Genomic DNA, 24,691 nt, shown 5'->3' with positions numbered 1-24,691 from the left:
GCCACAGCCACAGCAATGCTGGATCCAAGCCTCATCTGTGATCTACACCACAGCTCATGGTAATGCTGAATCCTTAACCCACTGAGCAAGGCCAGGGATCAAACCCTCCTCATGGCTACTAGTCAGGTTCATTACTACTGTGCTACCATGGGAACTCCCATCTGGTCATATTTAAAAGTGAGAGATCAAAAAGCTGAACTGGTGGGGATTACCAACTGGGAACATCATGGTAGGGGTCTAGTTAGCCAGTTAATGAGAATAAACATCTGTATCTTCAAGTCTTTCCCCTTGGAGTTCCTGTCATAGCTCAGCAGTTAACAAACCTGACTAGTATCCATGAGGATGTGGGTTTGATCCCTGGCCTCACTCAGTGGGTTAAGGATCCGGCATTGCCATGAGCTGTGGTGTAGGTCACAGATGAGGCTCGGATCCTGAGTTGCTGTGGTTGCGATGTAGGCCAGCAGCTACAGCTCTGATTCAACCCCTAGCCTGATAATCTCCATATGCTGAAGGTACAGCCCAAAAAAAGACAAAAATTAATTTTAAAAAAAGACCTTCCCCTTGAGCTGGTCAGATCCCCCAGAAAACTCCTTCCATCTCTATTATGGACTGAAACTATTGCACTCAAAGGGGCAATCTGGGGTCAGGCAGCTAAGGAGCTCAGCATGGAGAATGTATATGTTCCTTTTATCTATATTTCAGAATATCTCCTAGGCCTTTAGCTACTTAGAGCACTCCTCAGTCCAGGGCCCCTCAGTTTAAACCTCTCATGAGAACAAGGCTTCAGACTTCTGCTGAGCAGCAGTTGCCCAGCCAGGAGGAACGGAGCAGTTTCCAGAGATCTAAGCTGTTTCAAACAGCTTTCACCCAGACTTCATTGTTTAGCCCCTTGTTATCCTCTCATTCAAGAATAACTGGTGCTGCCAGTTCCTTAGGGTTTGGTCTTTTTTTTTTTTTTTCTTTTTAAAATCTTTTTGGCTGCAATTGTAGCATGAGGAAGTTCCCAGGCCAGAGATTGAACCCACGGTTCAGCAGTGAAAACATTGGATCTTTAACCCACTGAGCCACCTGGGAACTCCAGGGTGTTGTTATTTTCTTGAGAATTCTATGGTATAGATCATGCTGTTTCTCAAAGTTCCCCATTCCTGGCTTACAGTTACCACTTACCCATCTGCTTTCCAGCTTCCAAGAAGATTTTGCTGTCATCTTCTGTCTGTTCTGCCCATCTTTGCAGGCTTATGCCTTTTTTTTTTTTAATCCCTGTTTTACAGCTTTTATAGGGTGTCCAGAGGAGTCAAAATTAGATAGAACAACCTGTTTGAAAACTCATCTTTCAATGTCATTTTTCTCTGGCAAAGGCTGCAGCTGCCTGGATGTCTTCCAGTTCAGAAATAACATTTTTAAGTCAACTCTTTCCATTCAGCCAAGTTTGTAAAGACCTTTCCAAAATTACACTCCACTCCAAGAACCAAGCCATTATCTCAAGACATCCTAATGTAGTTGGGTTGTCATGCTAAGGATGCTGAAATGCCTCCACACTTTCCTCGACTTTCTTTTTGCTGCCATTGTCTGGAACCATCACTAATCCTTCACATCTCTTGCGTCATTTATAGAAAGTTAGTTTCCCTCTCCCAGGGAGACCAGTTAAGCAAACTTTGGAGAAATGAGACATTAAAGAAATAACTTGTTTCTTCGGCTTAAAGTTGTCAGATAATATTTCTGTACTTTCATTTCAAGACATTGCACTCTATCACCACCATCATCAGATGCTGGGGTATATATGCCTGCTTAGAATTTGGAAAACAGACAAAATCTGCTTTATTCTCCTGATCAGCATAAACATATTTAAAGGATGTTTAGATTTTCCTCAAGATTTCTTTCTCTTGATGAATTTGCCCTTAATTCCCTGGGGAGAACCAAGAACTTCCCTGCTTTTCTCATTCTCTTCCTTCCCTCTAGGCCTCAGTTTCCGCATCTATCTGTCTGATGAGGAAAGAGAACTGGAAGATAAACTCAAATGTTGCCCCCAACTCACAGTCCAGGCCCTGCCATAGGATTGCCATAGGAGGAAGCCGGGAGTCATGACTGCACCTGGATATCCCTGCATCCCTCATGGACTGCAGGCTCCCTGTGGCCAAAGTTTGCTTTATTCTCATCATTGAAGACACGTAGAAGGAAGAGGAAGAAGCTCCTAAGAGATGGTTTCTCATCCCTGTTCCCAATGAAAGTAGGTAGGAGTATCCTGGATAAGCTCAGTTCCCCTAAGAATCAAACAAAAGTGGGAGCTGGACTGTTAACTAATGCTCTTACATGGGCTCTGCTTCCAGATTGTTCTGGGTGACCTTGGCCCAGCCTCCTGACTGCCCACTGGTACAGGCACCACCCCCCCGGGGCTTGGAATCATTGGTCTGCTGGTTGAGAGTCCCTGAACCATCCATAGCCTCTCTGTTTGGCCCTGTGACTCAGGACTTGGTATGTGGTGCAGAGAATCCACAGAACCTGGGAAACCAGAGAAAGGTGGCACACCTGCAGCTAGGAGGAGGGAAAGATGCCCAGAACCACTGATTTACAGCACAATGGTTGATGTGAATGCCTCAAGCCCATCCAGTATACACTATCCACAACTCAAGGAAGCGGTTCCTGTGGGTCTGTTCTGGTTTCTTCTCTTGGACCTTTCCAGACTCATGCATTTATTCACTCATCCATTCGCTCTCCAAAAATGTAATAAAGTAACCTCGTTTGTGGAAACCCCTTCCTGCCTCCATAAATTACTAACTAACCTAGTGACCTTGGGCAGGTTGCGTAACTCATTAGGTCTGCTTCATCTGTTATGTGGAAGGGATGCCATGAAAATTAGAAATACTGCGGATGAGGAGTTCCCTTCATGGCTCACCAGAAACGAATGTGACAAGTATCCATGAGGACGCAGGTTCAATCCCTGGCCTCACTCAGCGAATTAAGGATCCGGCATTGCCAGGAGCTGTGGTGTACGGCGCAGAAGAGGCTCGGATTCTGCGTTGCTGTGGCTGCGGTGTAGGTCAGCAGCTGTAGCTCCAATTAGACCCCTAGCCTGGAATTTCCATGTGCCGCAGACGCACCCTAAAAAGATTAAAAAAAAAAAAAAAAAAAAGTACTGCGGATGAAGTGCCTGGAGCAGAATGCAGGCTCATAGTCCTGCGAAGAGTAGCTGGAGCAACGAACGGCTGGCTTTAAAGTCCAACGAGGCTCCAGCCGGTCAGGAAGCAGAGACGGAAGCCAGGGCTTGGGTGATCCACAGACCTCATTCCTCTGAAAAATGGGCCGCACAGTGGCCTCCTCGGTGTGCTGGACAGTGAAAGGAGTCGGAGTGGATTCCCCAGGGGCGACCTTCGCGCCTGTGAATGGACTTGATCACTCTCGGCCTAGAGAGGGAGGGCGACGGGGCTAGAGAAGGTGGCCACCGGCCCCAGCGCTCTGGGCGAGAGAGGCGGGTGCGGAGGCAGGAAGGGGAGGAGGACAGAGAGGGCTGACCCAGCCAACCGGTGCTCTGGCGGCGCTGGGCGGGGCCGGAGCCAGTCCGCCCTCGCGCAGGTGAGCGAGCCTGGGCGGGGCGAGCGCAGCGGGTGCCAGGCTCGGGCGCCCGCTGCCGCTGCTCCTAACCACCCGCCACAGTCGCTTTCCCCGCCGCGGCGGAGGCGCCCCGCAGCCATGGCCGGCCTGAACTTTGGGGTCACGGTCGCAGTGCTAGGGGTTCTGCTGCTGAGTGCTTCGCGTCTGTCCAGCGGAGTGGGTGAGTGCGGGGCCGGGGGAGGGGCGCCGAAGGGGACAGGGGGCGCGAGGACGGCGCAGTCGGGGTGACCGGGTGTCCGGGACCGCGCGGTTGCTGGGCGCGCCGCGTCGGGCGCGGTGGCCGTGCCCTCCTGGATTGCGCGCGACCTCGTACAGGGCGCAGGCCGTGGCACGTGTTGGTGTACCAAACCGGGAGCCCCGCGGTCGTGGACGTGAGATCCGGGCGCAGACCGAGAAGGAGGAAAGAAGGGCGCGCGGAAGCCGAGCCCCCGAGACCTAGCTGAGGTGGCTTTACCTGGATTATTGGTGGCGCCGGCCGGGCGTGAGGAGGTAACCTCCCTCTCCGGCGCACCTTCTACCTCAGCTCCTGGGCCAGAGAAGAAGGTGTGAGAAAAACAGTAGTTTGTCGCCACGATATCCCACCTTTTATCTCACCTTTTCCCCGGTCCGCACGCGCCTTTCTCGCTCTCCCCAAGTTCAGGAACATTAATTACAAAATGAAAGCGCTTCTAGGCCGCGGAGTCTCTAGGGCCCCCCCCGCCCCCGGACCCCTTGCTCCTGTGGGTGAAGGACCCTGAAGGCGGAAGGGGGTCGGCAGGGGGCGGTCCTGGGTGGGGTGCGAATTCCCAGTTCCGGTGGGGGCAGGAACCGCCACATCCCAGCTGCCCGGGCCAGCGCGGAGGTGCCCTGCGGGCCCTGGAAGTGTTAGCACTGTAAATAACCTGGTGTCTCCATGTAAGAGTTTGATTTGAGGTCTTTCCTGAGACTAGTACAGGTTCTGTGGTTTTTAAAGAGCTATCCAAGAAGCAGTTTCGGTCTTCGATTACCCTTCGCTGCAACTAAGGGGGCGTTTGTGTTTGGCAGGCAGGTAAATTAGAGTAAATTAAAAAATCCGACTAAGCGGTTGAGGTGAACTTGGGCGTTCCGGTAACTGCCATCATGACAAATCCGAGACCAGAAAGCTTCCTGGTTCCTTTCTCCGACAGCGTCAGTGACATATTGCTGCACAGTAGATGGGACATGGGAAATATTGTGTACGTATTTATTGTAATTTAGGACTGAGTTTTCAGGATTTCTTTGGAGAGAAAAAAAATTTAAGAATAAGGAATGATTTAGCACATGAAAATGTGTTTGAGAAAAATGCGTGCTCACTACACTTGGGAGCTGTCTTGAAACTCTGGGCCTTGTCTGAGATGTTTCTGCTTGTCTGTGATAACAGTTAAGAATCCTCCATTAAGAGTATGGTGTAAATCAGGCATCAAGGCATTGCTAATAACGACAAAGACAGCCGGTCCTGAACTGCTTCTGTTACATGTCTGATTTCTCCCTGTGGGTCTTGTTAGACTGCCTTCTTGGTCACCAGTGGCTCCGATGGAGTCTTCCTTACAGGAAGTTCTTGACTGTTGGAACCATGTGTCTTGGCTCATTGTATACATGCAAGGAAGCCTAGGAATGTTCTCATTTCTCTCTTTTAAATCCTCCCTGTGGTCCCAGGGACTGGACCTGTGAAGCCACATCCCTGGGCTGAACTGAAGGTTATGCCATTGTGGTTGGAGCAGTCATAGAGTACATGTGCTTTACCCAAAGTCTTGGGGTTGATCTAACCAGTTGGGGGCCTTTGAGAAATTAAGACCTGTCCTGAAAAGATGGAGAAAGCCAGAAAGCCTAGCACAGTGGATTTGTTTTATAAACCCCTGAACTTAAGACTCAGAGTGAAAATGAAGTTGGTGTTGCTGCAGACATGAAAAGTAAAGTTTTCATCTTTGTGAAGTTTGTTTGTTTGAGTTTAATATTCCTGCCAGCTCCTCCACTTCTAAGAATAAAGGACTGGTTAAGTTGAAATAACCTTGTTAAAACCAACACGGTAGCTTTCCAAGAACCACTCAGATACCAGAGTCTGGGTCAATGACCCCATTCTTGCCGCCATTGTTTCTTGCCAGAAATATGAGTAGACATCAAATGATGTGTTCACTCACCCAGGGTGAGTGTGTGTGTTCATCATTCTTCAGATTCAACTGAGGAGCTGGTGGCTGTTGTCTGGAATGTGTAACTGGCAGGACGGATAAGTCCTCCCCCCACCCACACAGATTTGTGTGACACAGGCACAGACGGCTGCTCTGCTCATCGTACAGATGTGCTTGTGTGCTGACCCATCAGCCTCAGGGTTCACCTCAGATGCTGCTATTTTGTTCATGATGACTGTACCCTTTACCCCCTCCACAGTCTTTCAGAGGTTCTTCCTGGCTACCAATAAGGGGAAAGGAAATTAAAAGCAATGATATCAGTGTTTTAAATAGTATATATCTGTAAGTATTGTACGAAAATTGGCAACAAATATAACCAGCATGGAAAAGAAGTCCTCTGTGAGCAAACAACCTTGGACATTTTGGTACCAAATCGTGTGTGTGTGTGTGTGTGTGTGTGTGTGTGTGTGTAAAACCAAAAATAGGACTATCCCTTTGTATGGCTTTAACCAGTCCCCTGTTGTTGGACATTTAGGTTGCTTTCCATTTTTCCTGCTAAAAATAGAACATGTCCAACATAGGGGACTGCTCTGAGCGCAGATTCAGTAATGACATGAGATGGTATCTTTGTGTTGCCAGAGTGATAAAACAGTATCAACTGGCTTCTCCCATTTTGATATATCTGAGAATGTGTTCCTATGTCTCTATTGTTCTGTACCTTCTTGGTAATTTTGTCTGACTAAAAATTAGGGAAATTGAATTGCTAATTTGGGAAATAGAATTGCTGGGATAAAGAGTAAAGGTTAGGGCTTTGGATCTGCATGTCCATGTTGCCCTGTGGGGCGCTTGTCCTATTGACCTGGTGTACATTCCAGCCAACCATGTGGGAATGCCTGTTTCCCACACTTCCTGGGCCGTCATCACTGTTGTTTCACTAGCATCTATGGAGAAAGCGCTCCTCTCTCTAGCTCAGCAAGCAGGGTCTGAACAGTGTTGGTGAGTATTTAAGAATTAGGAGCATCCCAGCTAGGTCCTGCAGCACTTATTTTGCTAAACAAACAAAATCGGAACTGAGTCTCTTGGTTTATAACACAAGCCTCACCTTCGATTTTGCTCAGTAGTGCTGAGTGGATGGAGAAGGGGAGTTTGCCAGTCAGAAGGATCTATGATTGAGGTCAGGATGGGTGGGACGGTGGGGGACAACAAGGGGGAGCCATAGCTAAGGCTTTCCACCTGGGTGATTAAGAAAAGCTCACACCCTTTAATTGTCATTCTAAATTATAAAAATTATTCCACAATCAGATTATTTCAAACCACTTCCTACAACCTTGTAATTAGTCCATCACCTTCTCCCAGGCAGCTGGCAACATTCTAGAGAGCCTGGCAAGGAGAGCCAAGTTCCCTCTCTCTCTTACCTCTTTGTAGCCTTGCCTTTGTATTCAGTATATCAGGTTGTTTGTTTGTTTGTTTTTAATTACTAACTGCTACTTGTAATAGCTAACACAAATCAAGATTCTGCTCTGTGCTGGCCACTCTTCTGAATATTTTACATGTAAGCATCTCCCCCTGAACATTGGTGATTCATCCAAAAACAGAATTTTGCAAGAAAACACTAACTGATGCTCTATGTCTCGTTATTTCACGTGGTAAAAACTGTAATGACCCATTGCACAAAACCTAAACCCCCAAGAGTTTTCAAAAGAATAATGAAACACCAGAAGATACCCATATATAATTAACAACTAATTCTATTAAATGTAAAATGCCTAAAGACATCCCTTCTGGATTGCCAGACCATTTACTGTCTATGGCTCTTCACAGATAGTAGCTTGATGTGTAATGACTTACTGCACCTTTGTTGACTCTCAGAACATCTCACTAGATACTGACATTCTGCCTATTATATTTGCATCCTACATTTTGTTTAAAATGTTGTGTTGTGTTTGGACATGTAAATACGCATGTTTCCTAAATATACATTGGCCAAAAATAACTATGATGGATGACACAGTGTTTGAGTAATAAAACTGAGCTCCCTCCTCTTGAGAAAATGTGGACTGAGGAGGTGTACTTGAGTAGACCTTCTAGTTATTTAGCTCCCCATCCTCAAGCAAGTCCTCGTATAATCCCCTGAATAGAGGGATGAGGTACAGAGAGATGAGGTAGCTTACCCAGGAGTACTCAGAAGGCATACAGTGATGCTGAGATAGTAGCCCAGGTAGTCTAATTTCAGAACCCAGCTTCTATCACCAGTGTGCCAGACCCGCCGTGCACAGCAGGACTCCTAAAAGTCAGGAGTTGCTGGTTATCTTAAAGACAGAATCTGCTTTTTCCAGACATTTTCTTCCATTTTTTTTTAAAAAAATCAACACTTACTGAGGTGTTGTGTTCATATTTATTCTAGGAATGTGTAAATGGGTTTTTTTTATTGAGGTTACATTGGTTTATAACATTATATAAATTTCATGTGTACAGCACTGTATTTTGACCTCTTTATACCAACAATTTATTTTCCATCCATCACCATACAGATGATTCCCTTTTCCCATGTTTGTGCCCCTGCCCCCAATGCCTTCCTTTATAGTAACCACTACTCTGTTCTTTGAATCTACATATTTGTTTTTATTTGGTTTGTTCATTTATTTTGGTTTTTGTTTTTTTTTTTTACATTCCACATATGAGCGAAATCATATGGTATGATGTTTTCTCCATCTAACTTATTTCACTTAGCATAATACCCTCAAGGTCCATCCGTGTTGTCACAAATGGCAAGGTTTCATCTTTTTTATGGCTGAGTAGTATTCCTCTGTGTGTGTGTGTGTGTGTGTGACATGTTCTTATCCGTTCATCCATTGATGGTCACTTAGGTCGTTTCTATATCTTGACTATCATAAATAATGCTGCTGTGATCATCAGGGTACAGTATCTTTTCAAATTAGTGTGATAAATAACCAGAAGTCGGGTAACTGGGTCATGTGGTAATGTGTGTATGTTTTTAAAATTTTAACAATTTAAAAACTGTGCTTAGATGGAGTTCCTGTCGTGCGTGTCTCAGAGGTATTGATTCCAACTAGTATCCATAAGGATGAGAATTTGAGCCCTGACCTTGCTCAGTGGGTCAAGGATCTGACATTGCTGTGAGCTGTGGTATAGGTCACAGACATGACTTGGATCCTGAGTGGCTGTGGCTGTGGCTGTGGCCTGCAGCTATAGCTCTGATTCAACCCCTAGTCTGGGAACCTCCATATGCCTTGCGGGTGCGGCCCTAAAAAAGGCAAAAAAAAAAAAAAAAAAAAAAAAAAAGGAAAGAAAAATTCAAATAGTACAAAAATGGATCTGCAGGAAAAAGTATGTGCCCCTCTACCTCTGACCCCAGTCCTCCTCCCAGGACAGCTGTGATTTCTTGTGCATTGTTCTTGAGTAATTCTATGCATGTATGTGTTTATAAATATATATGCCTTCCTTCTTTCCATAAAGAGGATCATAAATATAGTATATAGCATAAGTGTGTCCCATATGCTTCTTGGTTTTTTTCTCTTAGCATTTCATCTTGGTGCTCACTCCATACAGAACATACAGGGCTGTTGCAGGCTTTTTGACAGCTGCAGAATATTCTTTGTCGTGGGAACACCATTTTATATTTAATCAGCCCCTTATTAATGAATCACTTCCAATCTTTTCTTGCTATAAACAGAGCCTCATTGACCATCTTTGCAGTTGAGTTTGTTAGGTATATGGACAAGTTTATCTATGGGCAAAATTCCTGAGTGAGGAATTACTGGGTCAAAGGATTTGTACAGAAAATATCAGAACAAATGGAAGATAGTGAGTAACAGGTGGAGCAACTTGCAAAGAGCCCAGCTAATATACAGGTGCCATCTGGGAATCCAGGCAGTCTCATTTCAGAGTACAGGCTCTTAACCACCCAAGGCTGCAATTTACTCCTTTATTTATCTTTTTTCAGTTGAAACTAACTATAAACTTTAAGCAAGGGAAGTATTTTGAATTTCCTTTCAAACATTTACTTTGGGTTCCGTGATAAGAATGCCCTGAGTGCTGTGTGTTGAGAAGGCTGAGGAAGGAAGACAGATGTGCTCTCTGATAGATCCTCACATTTGCATTAAGGACTGATTAGTTCTTGCTGACTTTTTAACTAAGTCTAATAGTCAATGTGTAATACACTCTGAGCTGCTGTAACACAAACCCAAATGTGTGGGATGGCTCAGACCCAACAGACGTTTATTTCTTGCTCAAAGAACGTCTTAAACAAGGGCTCTCCGAGCAGTGATATAGGGATCCAGGCTCCTTCCACTTTCTGACTCCACCATCTTCAAGAAGGGTGGCTTCTGTGTTCATCCGTATAAACTGATAGAAGGGAAAAGATCAGGAGGGGTCTTACGTGGAGGGTTTTATGGTCCAGGAATGGAATTTATTTCACATCACTTCTGCTGCCTCTCATTTGGCCCCAACCACCTGGAAGGGAGACTGAAATTTAGTCCAAATGGGAGCCCTGGAAGAAGTCGTCATTGTCCAGTTGGCAAGGTGGCAGGCAGGGTGGTAGGAGCGCCAGCCCTAAGAGTCAGGACACCCGGGAGTTTCCATCATGGCTCCCTGGAAACAAATCTGACTAGTATCCTTGAGGATATGGGTTCGACCCCTGACCTTCCTCAGTGGGTTAAGGATCCGACATTGCTGTGAGCTATGGTGTAGGTCACAGACGCGGCTTGGATCTGGTATTGCTGTGGCTGTGGTGTAGGCCAGTGGCTACAGCTCTGATTCAGCCCCTAGCCTAGAAACCTCCATTTGCCATGGGTGCAGCCCTAAAAAGACAAAAAAAAAAAAAAAGTGTCAGGACACCTGGTTCTAACGTCAAGTCTTGTCAACGATTAACCTTATGACTTGGGAAAAGTTGCCTCATCTCCCTGGGCCTCAGTTTTCCAGTCTTTCCTGTAGGAGCTTAGACTGGGCAAAAGAACCACCAGCCCTAATGTCTTAGGAGCTGACTTACATCAGAGCTGACTTGTAGGCCTTCTGGAGACCCCTCTGCTAGTGGAAGAGCCCAGACAGGTTCATGTCCAGTCCCCATGAGGAAAGGGGCTGGAATGGTTCTTGGCACATAGCAGGTGTTTAATAAATACCTGTAGAATAAACAAATGGATAATCCAGGTCAACACCAAGTCCTCCTAGAAGAGGGTACAAGCTTATAGAAGTTAGGTAACTTCTCCAGGTCCCACTGCAAGAAGGTGTCAAGGGCAAGAAGTTCTAGAACCCAGGTCTTCTGGCTCCAAATCTAATGCAAATCAGACAGAGGAGGAGAAAGAGGAGGGAAGCACAGTCCTGGTGATTGCATGTGTGGACTGAGAAAACTGGAAAGGAGAAAAAAAAAGAAAGTGTAGATTGCCAGATGGGACACAGCTTTCTGTGTCCTACAGGGTGTGGAAGACACCTCCTTGGTCTGGGTTCTCTGCCTCATGCCAGGGCCCAGGGTCTTCACTGCACAGAACATATTCATCAGTCAGTCTCTGCTGGTCCCTTTAAACCTGTGTCCAGGAGGAAATAGAGGGTGTGTGGGTGAGTTTTGGGAATGCAACTCCACTCCTGGAAACTTGCAAGGAAATAACCAAAAAATGATGGAGAACTGATTGTGATACAATGAAAGAAGCAGAGGGTAAAGAAGTGTGTATGTACAGTGTGATTACATTCTTAGGAAAAAAGCCTGGAAGGAAGTAGTTACACCAGTTATCTGGCCTCCTGTGTATCTCCGCAGAGCCTTCCTTTGTGAAGGATGGTTTGCTGGCAGCAGTAAGGATCATGACAAGGACTTTGTATTGTCTTGCACATTCTTGCATGTGAACCACATTGCTCCATGATACCCCACCTCGGTTTGTTTGGTTTTCTCTAAATAGTGAAACTAAATTTGTGATAGAATACAGTAGAAAATTAAAATATGTTTTACAGACATGCACCTCACAAACTTTCGCAAGATGAAAATTTTTCTTCAGTTATCGCACTTAAAAAATAATCTGCATTTTTCATTTCTCTCCTGAGTACAGCCCAAGCCAAGGGCACCACTGAGAGCTTTGATGGTCTGTCTGCTGAGGAGAGGTGGAAATGCAGCTCAGTAGTAGGACCATGAGGCCATACCAGCTCACCTCAGAGTATGAGCATCTTTAAATAATAAATCTGGAACGTTTTGAAAAAGCAAATTAAAACTGTCCCGTGAGCATAGAGAGTATAACTTTCTTTAAGTTTTAAATGAAATGCAAATATTCCCTGCTCTCAATGACAGAAGATCAAAGTGTTCTGGGGGAAATGTGCTATTTCTGCAGATGTGTACAGATGCCTGCCTACTACATTTGGCTGGGACAATAAAAACAGTCTCCAGAAATGAGTTTATCAACTTTCTAAGTCCAGAAATCACATGGAGTTCAAGTCTGGCTGATTTTTTTGTTTTGGGGTTGCCCACTTGGCCATGTTCAATGTCACACACTGCTTGGAGCCATGAGGAGGCTTCTCAACACTTGACAATGTGTGGTCCAGCTGCGAGCTGGGCTAGGATGGTATGTGTGCAGGCACGTACTGGATTCCTTCAAACAGATGCCTTTTCTTTCATCAGTGATCTGGTGGTGGGAATAGCAGGCCATTTCAAACAAGGATGTTTGACTAAAACATTGTTTAACATGAAAACATCTCGCAAACATTTTGTGAGAGGTCTCGGGACATGATGGAGGATGCTGAGGTGTTGAGATGAAGCTGCTGAGTGTGAAGGGCTCAGGGCATCTCCTCAACCCAGACAGACACTTGACTCTGGTGCATGCCAACCACAGAGGAGAGGCCAAGAGCTATCAGCACAGAGAGTGAAGTTATAATATGCTACTGCTCTGATTGGAAGTCTGCGTTAACTCTGGAGACCCCGGGCAACCAGGACACTGTCTCCGGAGGACTCAGTCTATTGGGCTGGTCTATCCTCACTGCCAACCATCTTGCTGATAAGTCTCTCTGGAGTTGGGCCTTCAAGGCATAAACCCAGGATCTCAGTCACTGTTGGCATCTGGGTTCTTGCTCACGGCTGCATTTTTCATTTCCTCAGACCAAGCTTCCCAAAGGGCCCAAATTCCTGCCTGGAAACTGACTGGGGAGGAGAGGGAGGTGCAAAGACATGGAAGAACTTGAGCCAGAGATCTCACTGGGCTCCCAGTTGCCTTCTAGCTTTTTGGAAGCAATGTCATTCAGGTAAGGTTGGGCAAAGCTTGGTTCAGATCCTCACTCCACTGCTTATTAAAGGTGACTTGAGACTTAGCTTCCCTGAGACTCACGGTCCTTTTTTCCAATATAGGAACAGCAGCATCTCATGGTTGGCTGGAGGTCCCAATGAAATAATGTCTGTAGATTACTCAGCACAGTGTCCAGCTTCAAACAGATTCCTCAGTTAAGAATTGTTATTACCTTGATTATTTGAGTTGAGCCCAAGAAGATCAATGAAATTTCCAACAGCAGATTGTCTGGCCCAAACTGCCAGGCTGTCGTCTGTGTAACCAGGTTGTTCTTGGGAGATGTTTGGGTTGTTTGCAAGCTCTGCTACTACACACAGTGCTTCAGCCACCATCCCAGTGCTCTGGGCCTTGGACCCTCATGAGGACACCTGGGGAAGCTCCCAGAAGTGAGACTGCCGCATTAAAAACTGCAAGAAAGTCTTCTCAATGACACTAGAATACATTTTTAAAAATCATTTGCAAGTGAGCACCTGCCCATGTGCACGCATGCGCACATACACACACGTGCATGCACTCACGCACACTTCCTTTCAGCCAAGGAACCTACCAGACCGGTTTTATGTAACTTAAACATCATGCCCAATTACATGTGAGAAGTGAAGAGAACACCCCCGTGGGCTTCTGAGGATTACAGCTGTCCTTGTGAGCTGGTGTCATAAACCGAGACTGGGCTGGAGTGTGCCAGGCCAGGAAACCAGAGCCGGATCTTCCGGGGAGCCTGGCAGGTCTCCTGCCTTTCATCCCTGCTGAGAAATGGAGAAGAATTGCCCAACTGCCCTGGAAGTTGCTGATAATCTTATCAGGCACTTCAGCCCTGGGCTGTCAGGAGCAAGTTCTCAACTTGTTACAACAAAGAAGACATTTTCCAAATTGTGAACATTGCGTGGGTCATCTTACAGGAGCCCACCACAACGCAACACAACCAAACCCTTGAAATAACATCTTCCAGCCTCCCTGGTCTCTGCCTCTGCAGGAATACAACTCAAGTTCCAGGAAGGTGTGTCCCACTGGCACCTTGAGACTCCAGATAAGCATCTTCTGCTCCTGGAGATTGGAAACAACCCAAATGCCCATCATTAGAAGACTGGCTAAAAGAATGATGGCACATCCACACAATGGAATCCTACACAGGCTTTTTTTTTTTTTCTTCTTTGGCTACCCCACGGCACATGGAGTTCCTGGGCCAGGGATCAGATCATCTGAGCTGCAGTTGTGAGCTATAGCAATGCCGGATCCTTTAACCCACTGTGCCAGGCTGTGTATTGAAGCCTCGTACTGATGCTGCAAAGACGCCGCTGATCCTGTTGTGCCACTGAAGGAACACCCACATCCATTTAAAGAAGGGGCTGGCTCTCCATGTACAGACATGGAGTGACCCCCAAGTTATATTCTGGAGAGGAAAACAGAAGATTCAGAACAATGAGGACGATATGCTATCCTTTGGCAAGATGAAATGAAATAAAATAGGGTACCTTATAGGTTTATGTTTACATATTTTACTTTGTGCTTCATATATTGTCTAAATGTAACATGTATTTTTCAGCTTTATTAAGGTATAATATATGTACTATAAAATTCACCACTCTCAATTGCACTATTTGATGAATCCTATTTTGTTTATTTTTGTTTTTATGGCCATACCTTTGGCATATGGAAGTTCCCAGGCTAGGGGTCAAATCAGAGCTGCCACAGCAATGCCAGATCCTTAACCCACTGAGCTAGGCCAGGGATCAAACCTGCATCCTTACAGACACTATGTTAGGTTCTTAACCCTGCTAAGCCATAATGGGAACTGCACGTGAAACATTTTAATCACCCTGCAAAGTTCCTCCAGACCGTTTTGCAGACAATCCCTGCCCCTTGGCCCCTGGCAACCATTGATTGGCCTTCTGTCATCATAGTTTTGCCTGAAAAATATAGTTTCAAATGTAAAGTCAGGTTCGAGTATAGCAATGATTCTATCTTCAAAACAGTGTGCAGTTGCTTCCCTAAGAATTTGCCTATGTCAAAGGGATAGAGTAGAGGTTTTAAGTCACTAGGAATGAGGGAACTAATGACCAAAACTGGCTTCTCCACCTGGGGCAACTTCTCTTGAAGAACAGTTTGCTCCATTTCCCACCCCTCTATCCACTTTTAGGGCGTGACACTGAGCCAGCCTAGAGCATTCGAGGGCAGGGTGGATATTCAGTGTGGGTGTTTGGAATAAGAAAACACTGTCTGTCTGTGTTGATGATGTTGTGGGGTACAAATTGAAACACATCTCTTTGACCTCTGCTCCTCCCTAGCTGGGTTTGGGGCAGACACTTGGGCCCAGGCTGCCCAGTAGCCTGTGACCTTGACGGTGGAGCTCTTGGAGTAGCTGCAGCAAGCACATGGGGTTTGGCATCAAGTGGTCCCGAGTTGAATCTCAACTGTGCATCTTCCCTGCTGTGAATGTGAGAAGTTTACCCAAAGGAAATGTAGGTACTACCTGGCACATGGCAGATACTGAACAAATGGGGGCTGGTTAGTTATTACATCGTTCCTAGATGCCACCTCCCATCAGGCTGCAGCCTTGGCCGGCCCCACACAGGCTACCATTTCTGGACCCCTGGGGTTTTAAGGCCAGGCTTTCCCCCAAATTGCTCCCCAATTTCTGGTTTTCTTCTGAAGACTCTTCTTGTTCTTGCTCTGCCCATAGGTCCAGGTAACATGACCCCATAGCATCACCTTCTCACTGACCCCCTCATCCACCTCCCTCCCTGTCCTCTTTCAGCAACTGGGCATTAAAGTTTTGCTGTAAATGCAATGTTTTGAGACATCCTCATTGATGTACACTTCCAAAGGCTGTCCACTTGACACAACAACTTCCGTAACGGTCACTCAGGTCAGAAGGGAAAGCTCAGGGTCCTAGATAATACTTAGTATTTGTTCAAACCCTTTCCATTGAGCAACTTGGCAGGTCCTGTCTGCTACCCCATCTACTTATAAGTTGTGAATTAATTTTTTCTGCTGCCTAACAAATTGCCACAAACTGAGTGGCTTCAAATAATACCCACTAATGAGCTCACAATTCTGTAGGGCAGATGTCCAGATGTGGGGCGTGGGTGGAGTCTGTGCTCAACCTTACCAGGCTAACATCAAGATGCCAACCAGGCTGTGTTCTCATCTCAAGCTTGGTGTTCTCTTCTGAGCTCATGTGGTTGTAGCAGAATTTACTTCCTTGTGGCTACAAGTCCAAGGGCCCCCTTTCCTCACTGGCTGACAGCCAAGGCTGCTCTCAGCAATTAAGAGGCCAGTCACATTCCTTGCCAGGCAGCCCTTTCTGTCTTCAAAACCAGCTAGAGACTCTCCCTCTTGTCAAATCCCTTTCCCACTCCCAATCGCTTTCTCTAGGAAAAGCCTCATCTATTTTAAGGGCTCAACTGATTAGGTCAGACCCACTGGAATAAAGTCCACCAGGCGATAAACATAAGTGACACCTCATGGTATTCAGAGTCCCTCCCACACTCAGGGGGAGGAGAATAGACAGGAGCTTGGGCACCGGGGTCCTTAGGATTCTGCCTTTTTCAGGGGTCAGAGGCTCAGGGCCCTTGTCTCATCAGTGGGGATGGTAATGATGGGGCTGTCACTAGCCGCAGGCCTGCACTATGCCCAGCCCCATTGTCTCTGCTTTGCACAGAGGTATTGTTTCAGTGCTTATAGAAGCCCTGCATAGTCTGTATTTTCAGCCAAATACTACTCATGAGAAACCCTGGATTTAGAGAGGTAAAGTGCTTGTCCGAAGTGGCCCAGTTGAGTGGGGGCCCAGAGAATGACTGAAGGGACTAGACTCATAGGGCAGGGGGTACTTCTCACATCAGGGTGATGATGGAGGGCAAGGCTGTGGTGGCCCCCAGAACAGGTCTCAGTCTAAGTAGAATCTGCTCTCCTCCTCCCTGTCACTGCTTCCTCGTGAGTGGACTTTCAAAGCGCAGGCTGAACATTTTAATAATGAAGCGTTTCCCAGCACTCCCCCACTCCTGACTCAAACATTATCCTTTAAGGGATGATGAAGAATAAGGTAGAAATAGGCTGATCTTACTGGGAAATGTCCATTTTTAAACTAAGCTCATTTTTAGTTTAACTGACTCATGGCTTATGTTCAGACAAGTCAGAAAGTTTTCTTTTCAGTTGCTTCTAATTGCCAAAGAATGCAACCCAATCAGAACGTTCCTTGCAGTAGCTGTGCTCACTGGTCCCCTGCAGGAATCCATCGTTCAGTCTGGAGCAGAGATGGAAAGTGAAGGTCCTTGAGTCTAGTGTCCAGTGGCTGAACAACGTTCTCACTTTTCAGGGAAATGCTGCTGTTTTTCTTTCATAGCCTTTCACTGCCTTTCAAATTTTCTCAATATTGACATCATTTTTTGTTTGTTTAAAGGGGAATTTTCCCCCTTCTCGCAAAGCAGTTATATAGATGGATGGACAGATGGACGGATGGATGGATGGATAGATGAATTTGAGTCTGTGCAGTTTTGCCCACTTTTTGGCTATTTTTCAAATCCATAATCAGCAGTTAATTCGCAAGTTTAAAAATGGAGCACACCTACATCATGCTGCGTGAAATAAGCGAGACATCAAAGGACATGATTCCTATATGATTCCTCATGTATAAAGTTTCTACAGAGCCAGATTCATAGAGACAGAAATAGAATGGTGGTTGCCAGGGGCTGTGTAGGGGGGTGGGGAGTTAGAGTTTAATGGGTGGAGTTTCGGAGTTCCCATCTCAGCACAGCAGAAACGAATCCGACTAGGAACCATGAGGTTGCAGGTTCGATCCCTGGCCTTGCTCAGTGGGTTAAGGATCTGGCATTGCTATGGCTCTGTCCTAGGCCAGCAGCTACAACCCCAATTTGACCCCTAGCCTGGGAACCTCCATATGCTGCGAGTGCAGCCCTAAAAAGACAAAAAGAATAATGGGTGGAGTTTCAGTTAGGGAAGATGAAAAAGTTCTGAAGATGGATAATGAGGTTTCCTCTTACCCCTTCCTAATTAATACTTCTCTCCAGAGGTTCACTTATATAAGCATAGATGGGTTTTCTTTTCTTTGAACTTGATATAAATGGAATCATACAACATGTAACCTTTTGTATGTAGATTCTTTCTTTTTCTGTTTATGGCCACAGCCAGAGCAACTTAGGGTCTGAGCTGCATCTTAGAACTACACTGTAGCTCTCGGAACTCCAAATCCTTAACCCAATGAGCAAGGCCAAGGATTGAATCCACATCCTCATGGATATTAGTCAGGTTCTTAACCTGCAGAGCCGCACAGGAACTCCTGCATATAGATTCTTAATTAACCATCTCCCTGCTAACTTTTTATCAGAAGAACTTGAACAACTTAACTCTGATGGCAAAGTTAAACTGTTAGCAAAGGACTCTAGGGCTAAATGCTAAAGAAATGGGAATTTCAATAACTTCTGAACTTCTGGCAGGTGGGGACAGGGAAGGCCCTCCACTCTGGGCTTGTCCCTGAGCGCACAGGTAGATGGGTTTTTAGCCCTGCTGCTTTGATTCTTCCCATCTATCCTTGTGCTCCTCGGTGGCCTTCATGGCCATCATGATTCACACCTCAAGGTCTGACTAAGTGAATCTTTTTAACATTTCACGAAATAGTAATATGATTTCACTGGCCCTCTGGCATTTTAGCATATCATCATGAATTATTTGCAGTGGTCATAAACTCAGTTATATTGTTGTTGAGTTGTGTAAATTCTCATGCGCAAAGTGTTACCATGCAGCTTTCTCTACGTCTGTGGGGCTCTTTGAGATCATCTCTCCAGCCAGTGCAGTTCCGTTCCACCTGGAGTTAAAATCAGGGTCTCGGGGTGGCACGAAACCTTAAAATAGCCACAGTTCCAGAGGGGTTCATGCATAGATGTGTTTATTTTCTCCAGGCTGTGGCCCAGACAGGGCCCAGAGAATAGGTAGGTGTCTACGTACATCTCTAATACACGATGTGTCTTTGATCATAAAAGGGAAAGATAGAACAGAAGCGTTTGGATGGCTCCCTGCAAACCCATTACCACTTTAGAAACATAATTCAAGGCACAGGCCCTGCAGACTGTTGATCACTAGTGTCTCCTTTGGAGAGTCATTCAGTTACTTTAAAAAATAACTAACTTGCCTCGTTGCATGTATTTTCTCTCCTAAGGAGTTTGGGAATTAAGAGTAGGGAGTGCATGGATGGACCAGCAGTCCCCCGTTTTGATCAACTATTCCAGCAAGTCAGATTGACTAAGAATGCACATAGTTCCTTTTAACATTGGTCTTTGAACTTTATTATCCTCTGCGATTGTTCTAAGAGCTATAGAAATAGAAAGCTGTTTTAAAGGGAACTGTGGGCCTCTTTTCCTGAGAGGATAAGAACATGCCTTCAATTGGGAGGTGCACATGCCATTTGGGGCTTGGGAATGGGGTAGTCCCCTGCCTTGTCACCCCATCTTCCTCAGAATTTCCAACAATAGTCCAAAGCATTAGCACAAGTTCATGTGCCTGACACACAGTGAAGCCAAACAAATGGAAACATCAGAGTTTGGGGCAGAGAAAGGTTTGTTGCAGGCCACGCAAGGAGCCTGGTGGCTCATACCCCCAAAACCCCAAACTCCCTGAACCAAAATTGTAAAGCATTTTTAAAGGCAAGGTGAGAGAGGACCAGAGTTGGTTGTTGCAAACTTCTTGGTGTAGAAATCTTTTCTTCTTGTAGCTGTCCACAGAGGTGAGGTCACAGTGTACCTGTAAACCTCCAACATAACATGTTCTACTTCAGGGAAGAGCTAAAGCAGAGGATATGGGGGAAGGCTCTGTAGAGTCCTGCTGGGTTACAAAAGCATTCCCCCAGCTTGGCCCGACCCCAGTACGCAGCTTCTTTGTGGGGATGCCTTGTGTGGGCAGCCATCACCCCACTTCCCTTTATTCTGAGAAAGAGAATGAAGAAATATTTGCCCTGCAACCGCAAGAGGTTGCTTTTCCCAAGCCAGCCCTGGAGAGTTAGGGGAGTAGAGTGGGGAGGGGACAAGGTTCCAGGAAAGCATTGACATGCCCTCTCAGTTAGGTCTGTTTGATTCCAAAACCCATTTCAAAGCGTGTCTTTACAGCTCAGATATGTGGAAGGGCACGTGGGAGTCTTTCCAGGAGGAGGTGTTTCCTGCTAAGCCAGCCAGAGGCCTGGGTTGAGATTCTCACAGTCCAAGGAGAGGGAAAGGAAATTATGTAGAGAGGGGCTCCTAGGAACTCTCCTAAATGTAGGTGTGATTTTGCCCATGTGTCTTGCTGACAGTGGCCTTGAGAAGTGAGCCCTTAGGCTGGGGCTTCTGGAGGACACTTTGCCTCCAACACCTGGCACTAGTCCTTTGTACCCAAGTGCTTTGTTCCAGAATCATGGCTCATTTTCTTTTGCCACCACCCCGGCCACATTTCTTCCATGCCCACAACCCCAGCCAAACCTCACCAAGATGCAGAGCCATCAGGTGTCTTTTTTTTTTTTTTTTTTCTTTTCCCGTCTTTTTGCCTTTTCTAGGGCCACTCCCACAGCATATCGAGGTTCCCAGGCTAGGGGTCTAATAGGAACTGTAGCCACCAGCCTACACCAGAGCTACAGCAATGCAGGATCCAAGCCACATCTGCGACCCACACTACAGCTCACGGCAATGCCGGATCCTTAACCCACTGAGCAAGGCCAGGGATCAAACCTGCAACCTCATGGTTCCTAGTCAGATTTGTTAACCACTGTGCCATGACGGGAACTCCCAGGTGTTCTTTTTTAGGTCCTTGCTGGGAGGCAGGAAATGCTGCCAAAAGAACATGCAAAAGAAGAACCGAGCCCCTAGCATTTTGAATTCCAGAGAACTCTAAGTCTTAGGTTTAAAGTCAAACCACACTTTCAAATTATTGTGGATGTGTATAAATGCAGTGTGCCAGTGCAACCATTTTAAACAAATGCCTTTCCCTTTTGATATCCTGGAGATTCCCAGCCACTGCTGGGAAATGTTTTATTCCATTTCAATTGACGGTTGTGAGAGCGGGCCATTGTCAGCACTAGGCTCCTGGCGGTGGTATGCGGAATTGCCTGGGCAGGGCTGTTCTGCTGACTTGCCATTTTTCATGTGCTGGGCTCTAGTGTCAGCCTTCTGGGGTGCAAAACCTGGCCCTGCCTCTTATTAATCATATACACCTGGGCAAGTTGCTTGACTCCTCTGAGCCTAGGTTTCATCGTCTTTAAGATGGGGATTAACATTAGAACCTGCTTTGAGCACAGAAGAAAGGGAGGGGGAAAAAACTGTAACTGCAATGTATACATCTAAGGATAACCTGACCCCCTTGCTGTACAGTGGGAAAAAAAAAAAAAAAAAAAAAAAAAGAACCTGCTTTGTAGGGTGGCTGTGGGCATTTATAAATTCTTAATAAATGCAAGCATGGAGGCTGCACATATGAAGTAGTGAGTGTTGTTGTTAAGGTTGGCCTGGTATCTAGACTGCAAAGGCTTCTCATCTAAGAGAGGCTGATTAGTTTCTGAAACAGAAACTTGCCTTGTGGTTCTTGTTTATGTGAATGTGGGAAATTAACTATTCCTTGGCAGGCAGATTGTCTTCCTGCCACCGGTGAGACTTTCGCATTGATTTACCAGTCTGTGAACAGACCTGTTCAAGTCCATGCCAAAGAGTTTTAGGGTGTCAACACCAGTTGTCCCTCCATGGCCTGCAGGCTGTGCTGCCCTGGGTCCACTGGTTTAATAACACTGAGTTTGGTGTTGTGAAGGTCTGGCACCCCCTCTTCACAGCAGGCCCCATGAAGATGCGTTATGTTGGTGGTGATGCCCACCCCCTTGGTGTCAGCCAACAACTCCACATACTTCGTAACAATGACAGCGCTTCCTCCCCTTCGGCAGGCTGATTCCACCAGCTTGGGCAACTTCCAGGAGGACAGCTCAGTAAAGTACTCACTGTGGATTGGGCAGGGCAGTGGTGCTGAGGTCGAACCAGAATCTCCCAGCTGCCTCTTGAGCTCACCAAACAGGGGCGTGAAATCACGTCTCTGAGCCTCAAAAGGGGTACTGGAGTCACATGAGTCACGACATATAGAAGGACCTTAATAGCTGGTGAGCAGGGCCAGGGCAGAGGAGGCGTGCAGAATTTAAGGAGGCACTCACACTTACACAACCCTGAGCGTTGAAGTTTGCCCCTATGCACCTTACCCACCTCACCCTTGTCCAGCCCAACCAGCCAGGACTCTGGGCTTTAGACTGAGAGCTGAGCTGCTGCTACGGTTGTTTCCCTAACACCTAATACCCTTCAACGACGTCTCAGCACTAGCAGCAGTTGTTGTAATGTGCTATCATTACTAATATCAACAGTAATAACAACTAAGATCTTTTTGCTTTTTATTTTTATTTTTTGGCTGCAACATGCAGCAGCTTAATATGGGATCTCAGTTCCCAGATTAGGGATTGAACCTAGGCCGGAGCGGTAAAAGTGCCGAGATCTCACCACTAGACCACCGGGGAGCTCCCAATAGCAGCTGAGACTGATTGCCTGCCTGGCAACATTCTAAGCACTTCATAGGTACTAACTCATTTAGTCCTGACAACAATTCCATTATTTACACCATTTTCGGATAAGAAAAGTGAGGCACAGAGAAGCAAAGGAATTTGCCCAATGCGACATAGCTGGTAAGTGGTACCAAGCCAGGAACTGAACCCAGGCAGTCAGATCTAGACTCCAGGCTCTTAACCGTGACACAAAGCTGCTAAGATATGCTATTCCCATGGAGCCCAAACTCCATGCCAACAACCAAGCCCCATCCTGGCCTGGACCCTGCCTCCGTCTCCAGCCTCCTCTCTCCACATTTTCCTAGTCCTCTGACCAAATCAAACTTCCTGGAGTGGCTCTAAGAAAGCCATCTTCTTCACACTTGTGACTTTGCATCTGCTGTTCCCTCCACCTATCCATCCTGATACCTGTTTCTCTATAGGCAAACTCCTTTTCATTTTTCTGACCCATCTTAGTCATGCCTCCTCTGCGAAGTCTTCCTTGACCACCTCAGACAGTTAATAGCTGACCTCAGCATCTTCAAACTACCTTGACCTTCCTTAGTGCCCTCTAATTGCTGACTACCCGTGGGGTCTGATGGGGCAGGCAGACAGGTAAACATACCTTCAACTTACATCAGCTTACATGGATTTAGCAATAGCCTCCCACAGGGGGTAGAGCTGGGAGAAATCAGGTAAATGTTGTGAGTGTCCCCATAGGGTAGATGCGAGGTAGAAAGGTGAATCACTGTCCCTTGGCTGGTGGCACTTCTTGGGCTCTCATGATAGAAGCATCCACAATTTAACAAACTGGATTTTGTGAATGTGGCCCCTAAAATCAAATCAGTGCTTTTGGTGCTCAGCTTGAGAAGTTTGCTCCCTGGGGGAGCAAACACTGCCACAGCCCCATGGACTTGTTGAGAGAGCAATGTGGGTATGCAGTGTGACGTCTTCCAGAGAGAGGACTGGGCTGTTTTTACCAGAAGTGATTCCCTCCGGGCTTGCTTTGGAATCTGACTCCCACGCAGGCTGTGACAGATCAGCCATGCTGATTCACAATTGCACTGCTTGGTTCCTACGTCTGAGCGCTCGCCATCCTGGGCATGGGTCCCATTGGTCTTCCTGTGTATTTCCTGGTGCCCAGACTGTGCCCGGTCCCCAGCTGGGGGCTGTGCTGTCCATCTTCATTGGACAGTGAGAGTGAATGAGAGCAGAGTGTCCCCGGAAACCACACCCAGATTCCAGGTAGCAGATTCTGACCCATCTAAGAAACCATAAATCACATTTGTCAGTCTTTTAACCATATTGGACACAACTGGGAATAGATCACTTCCTGGTGTTCAGCTGGTGAATTCACTTACAAAGAAATAGGATGGCAGGGAGAAGAAATAACAGGGGTGTTTGTATAATATCCTATGATATGTGATTAATGAATAGTGAATAATGAATGGTGATTAAAACAATTGGAAATTCCCGCCCAAGAAGCCACCGGTGAGGCAGAAACTAGCCAAGGCATCCTAATAAGGAGAGGTCAGAAGGCAGGAGAGCTGGAAATGAGAGCTGTGACTCATGAGCCCATGTGTGACACCTACAAGCTCTCCTTAATGCTCTGATCCCCGAAGCCCACAAGCTGCTTCCGTGAGGGTCGCCTTGGATTTCTTTAGCCTTGAGATCACGAAATCACGCTGGAATCTGGGGCTTTGTCTGGGTTTCTGTGAACTTGGGTAATAGATCTTCCAAAATACCAGACCAATGAAATATCAAGTTCCTGGGGAGACAAAAGAAAGAGCTGTTGAGGAAGAAAACATCTATCCATTTTCTTTAAATTACGGTACATTTATCAAGCACTCAGCTGTGCTGGCCTGACTCAGGGTGATGCTGGTGGCGGGAAGCTGAGATCTATTTTGCGGTGTTGGAATTTCCAGTTTCAGGGGATGATTAATGGTGGTGCACGGAAAAGAGGGAAACTGTGCAAGCAAGATGTCTTTCTCAAACTCTAAGCCCTTGTGATGACACCAGTTATAAGTTATTTTACTCAAGCAGTGAGGACGTCTCGCTGCTACTATTATTACAGTGAAATAATGCCTTTCAAGGGATAGAATTGATGGAGGCTGGATCAGGGGGATCTAGATTTCAAGTGT

General features: G+C 46.3%; 1 protein-coding gene across 2 annotated transcripts in view; it reads left to right on the top strand.

Annotated features, from left to right (window-relative positions):
* CDCP1 (CUB domain containing protein 1) overlaps positions 3,417-24,691 on the top strand; it is a 60,773-nt gene continuing 39,498 nt past the window's right edge. Inside the window, exon 1 of one of the 2 annotated variants that reach the window (XM_005669452.3) lies at positions 3,417-3,769. In XM_005669452.3, the coding sequence (XP_005669509.1) occupies positions 3,688-3,769 (82 nt within the window). In that variant the 5' untranslated portion in view covers positions 3,417-3,687. The remainder of the gene's footprint in view (positions 3,770-24,691) is intronic. The other variant, XM_013981558.2, reaches the window with a different exon arrangement.

Source organism: Sus scrofa, chromosome 13 (genome assembly GCF_000003025.6).
Source record: "Sus scrofa isolate TJ Tabasco breed Duroc chromosome 13, Sscrofa11.1, whole genome shotgun sequence".
Classification (NCBI taxonomy): domain Eukaryota; kingdom Metazoa; phylum Chordata; class Mammalia; order Artiodactyla; family Suidae; genus Sus; species Sus scrofa.
The sequence above is the reverse complement of the archived record's forward strand: the minus strand, read 5'-3'. Positions and strand labels throughout refer to the sequence as shown.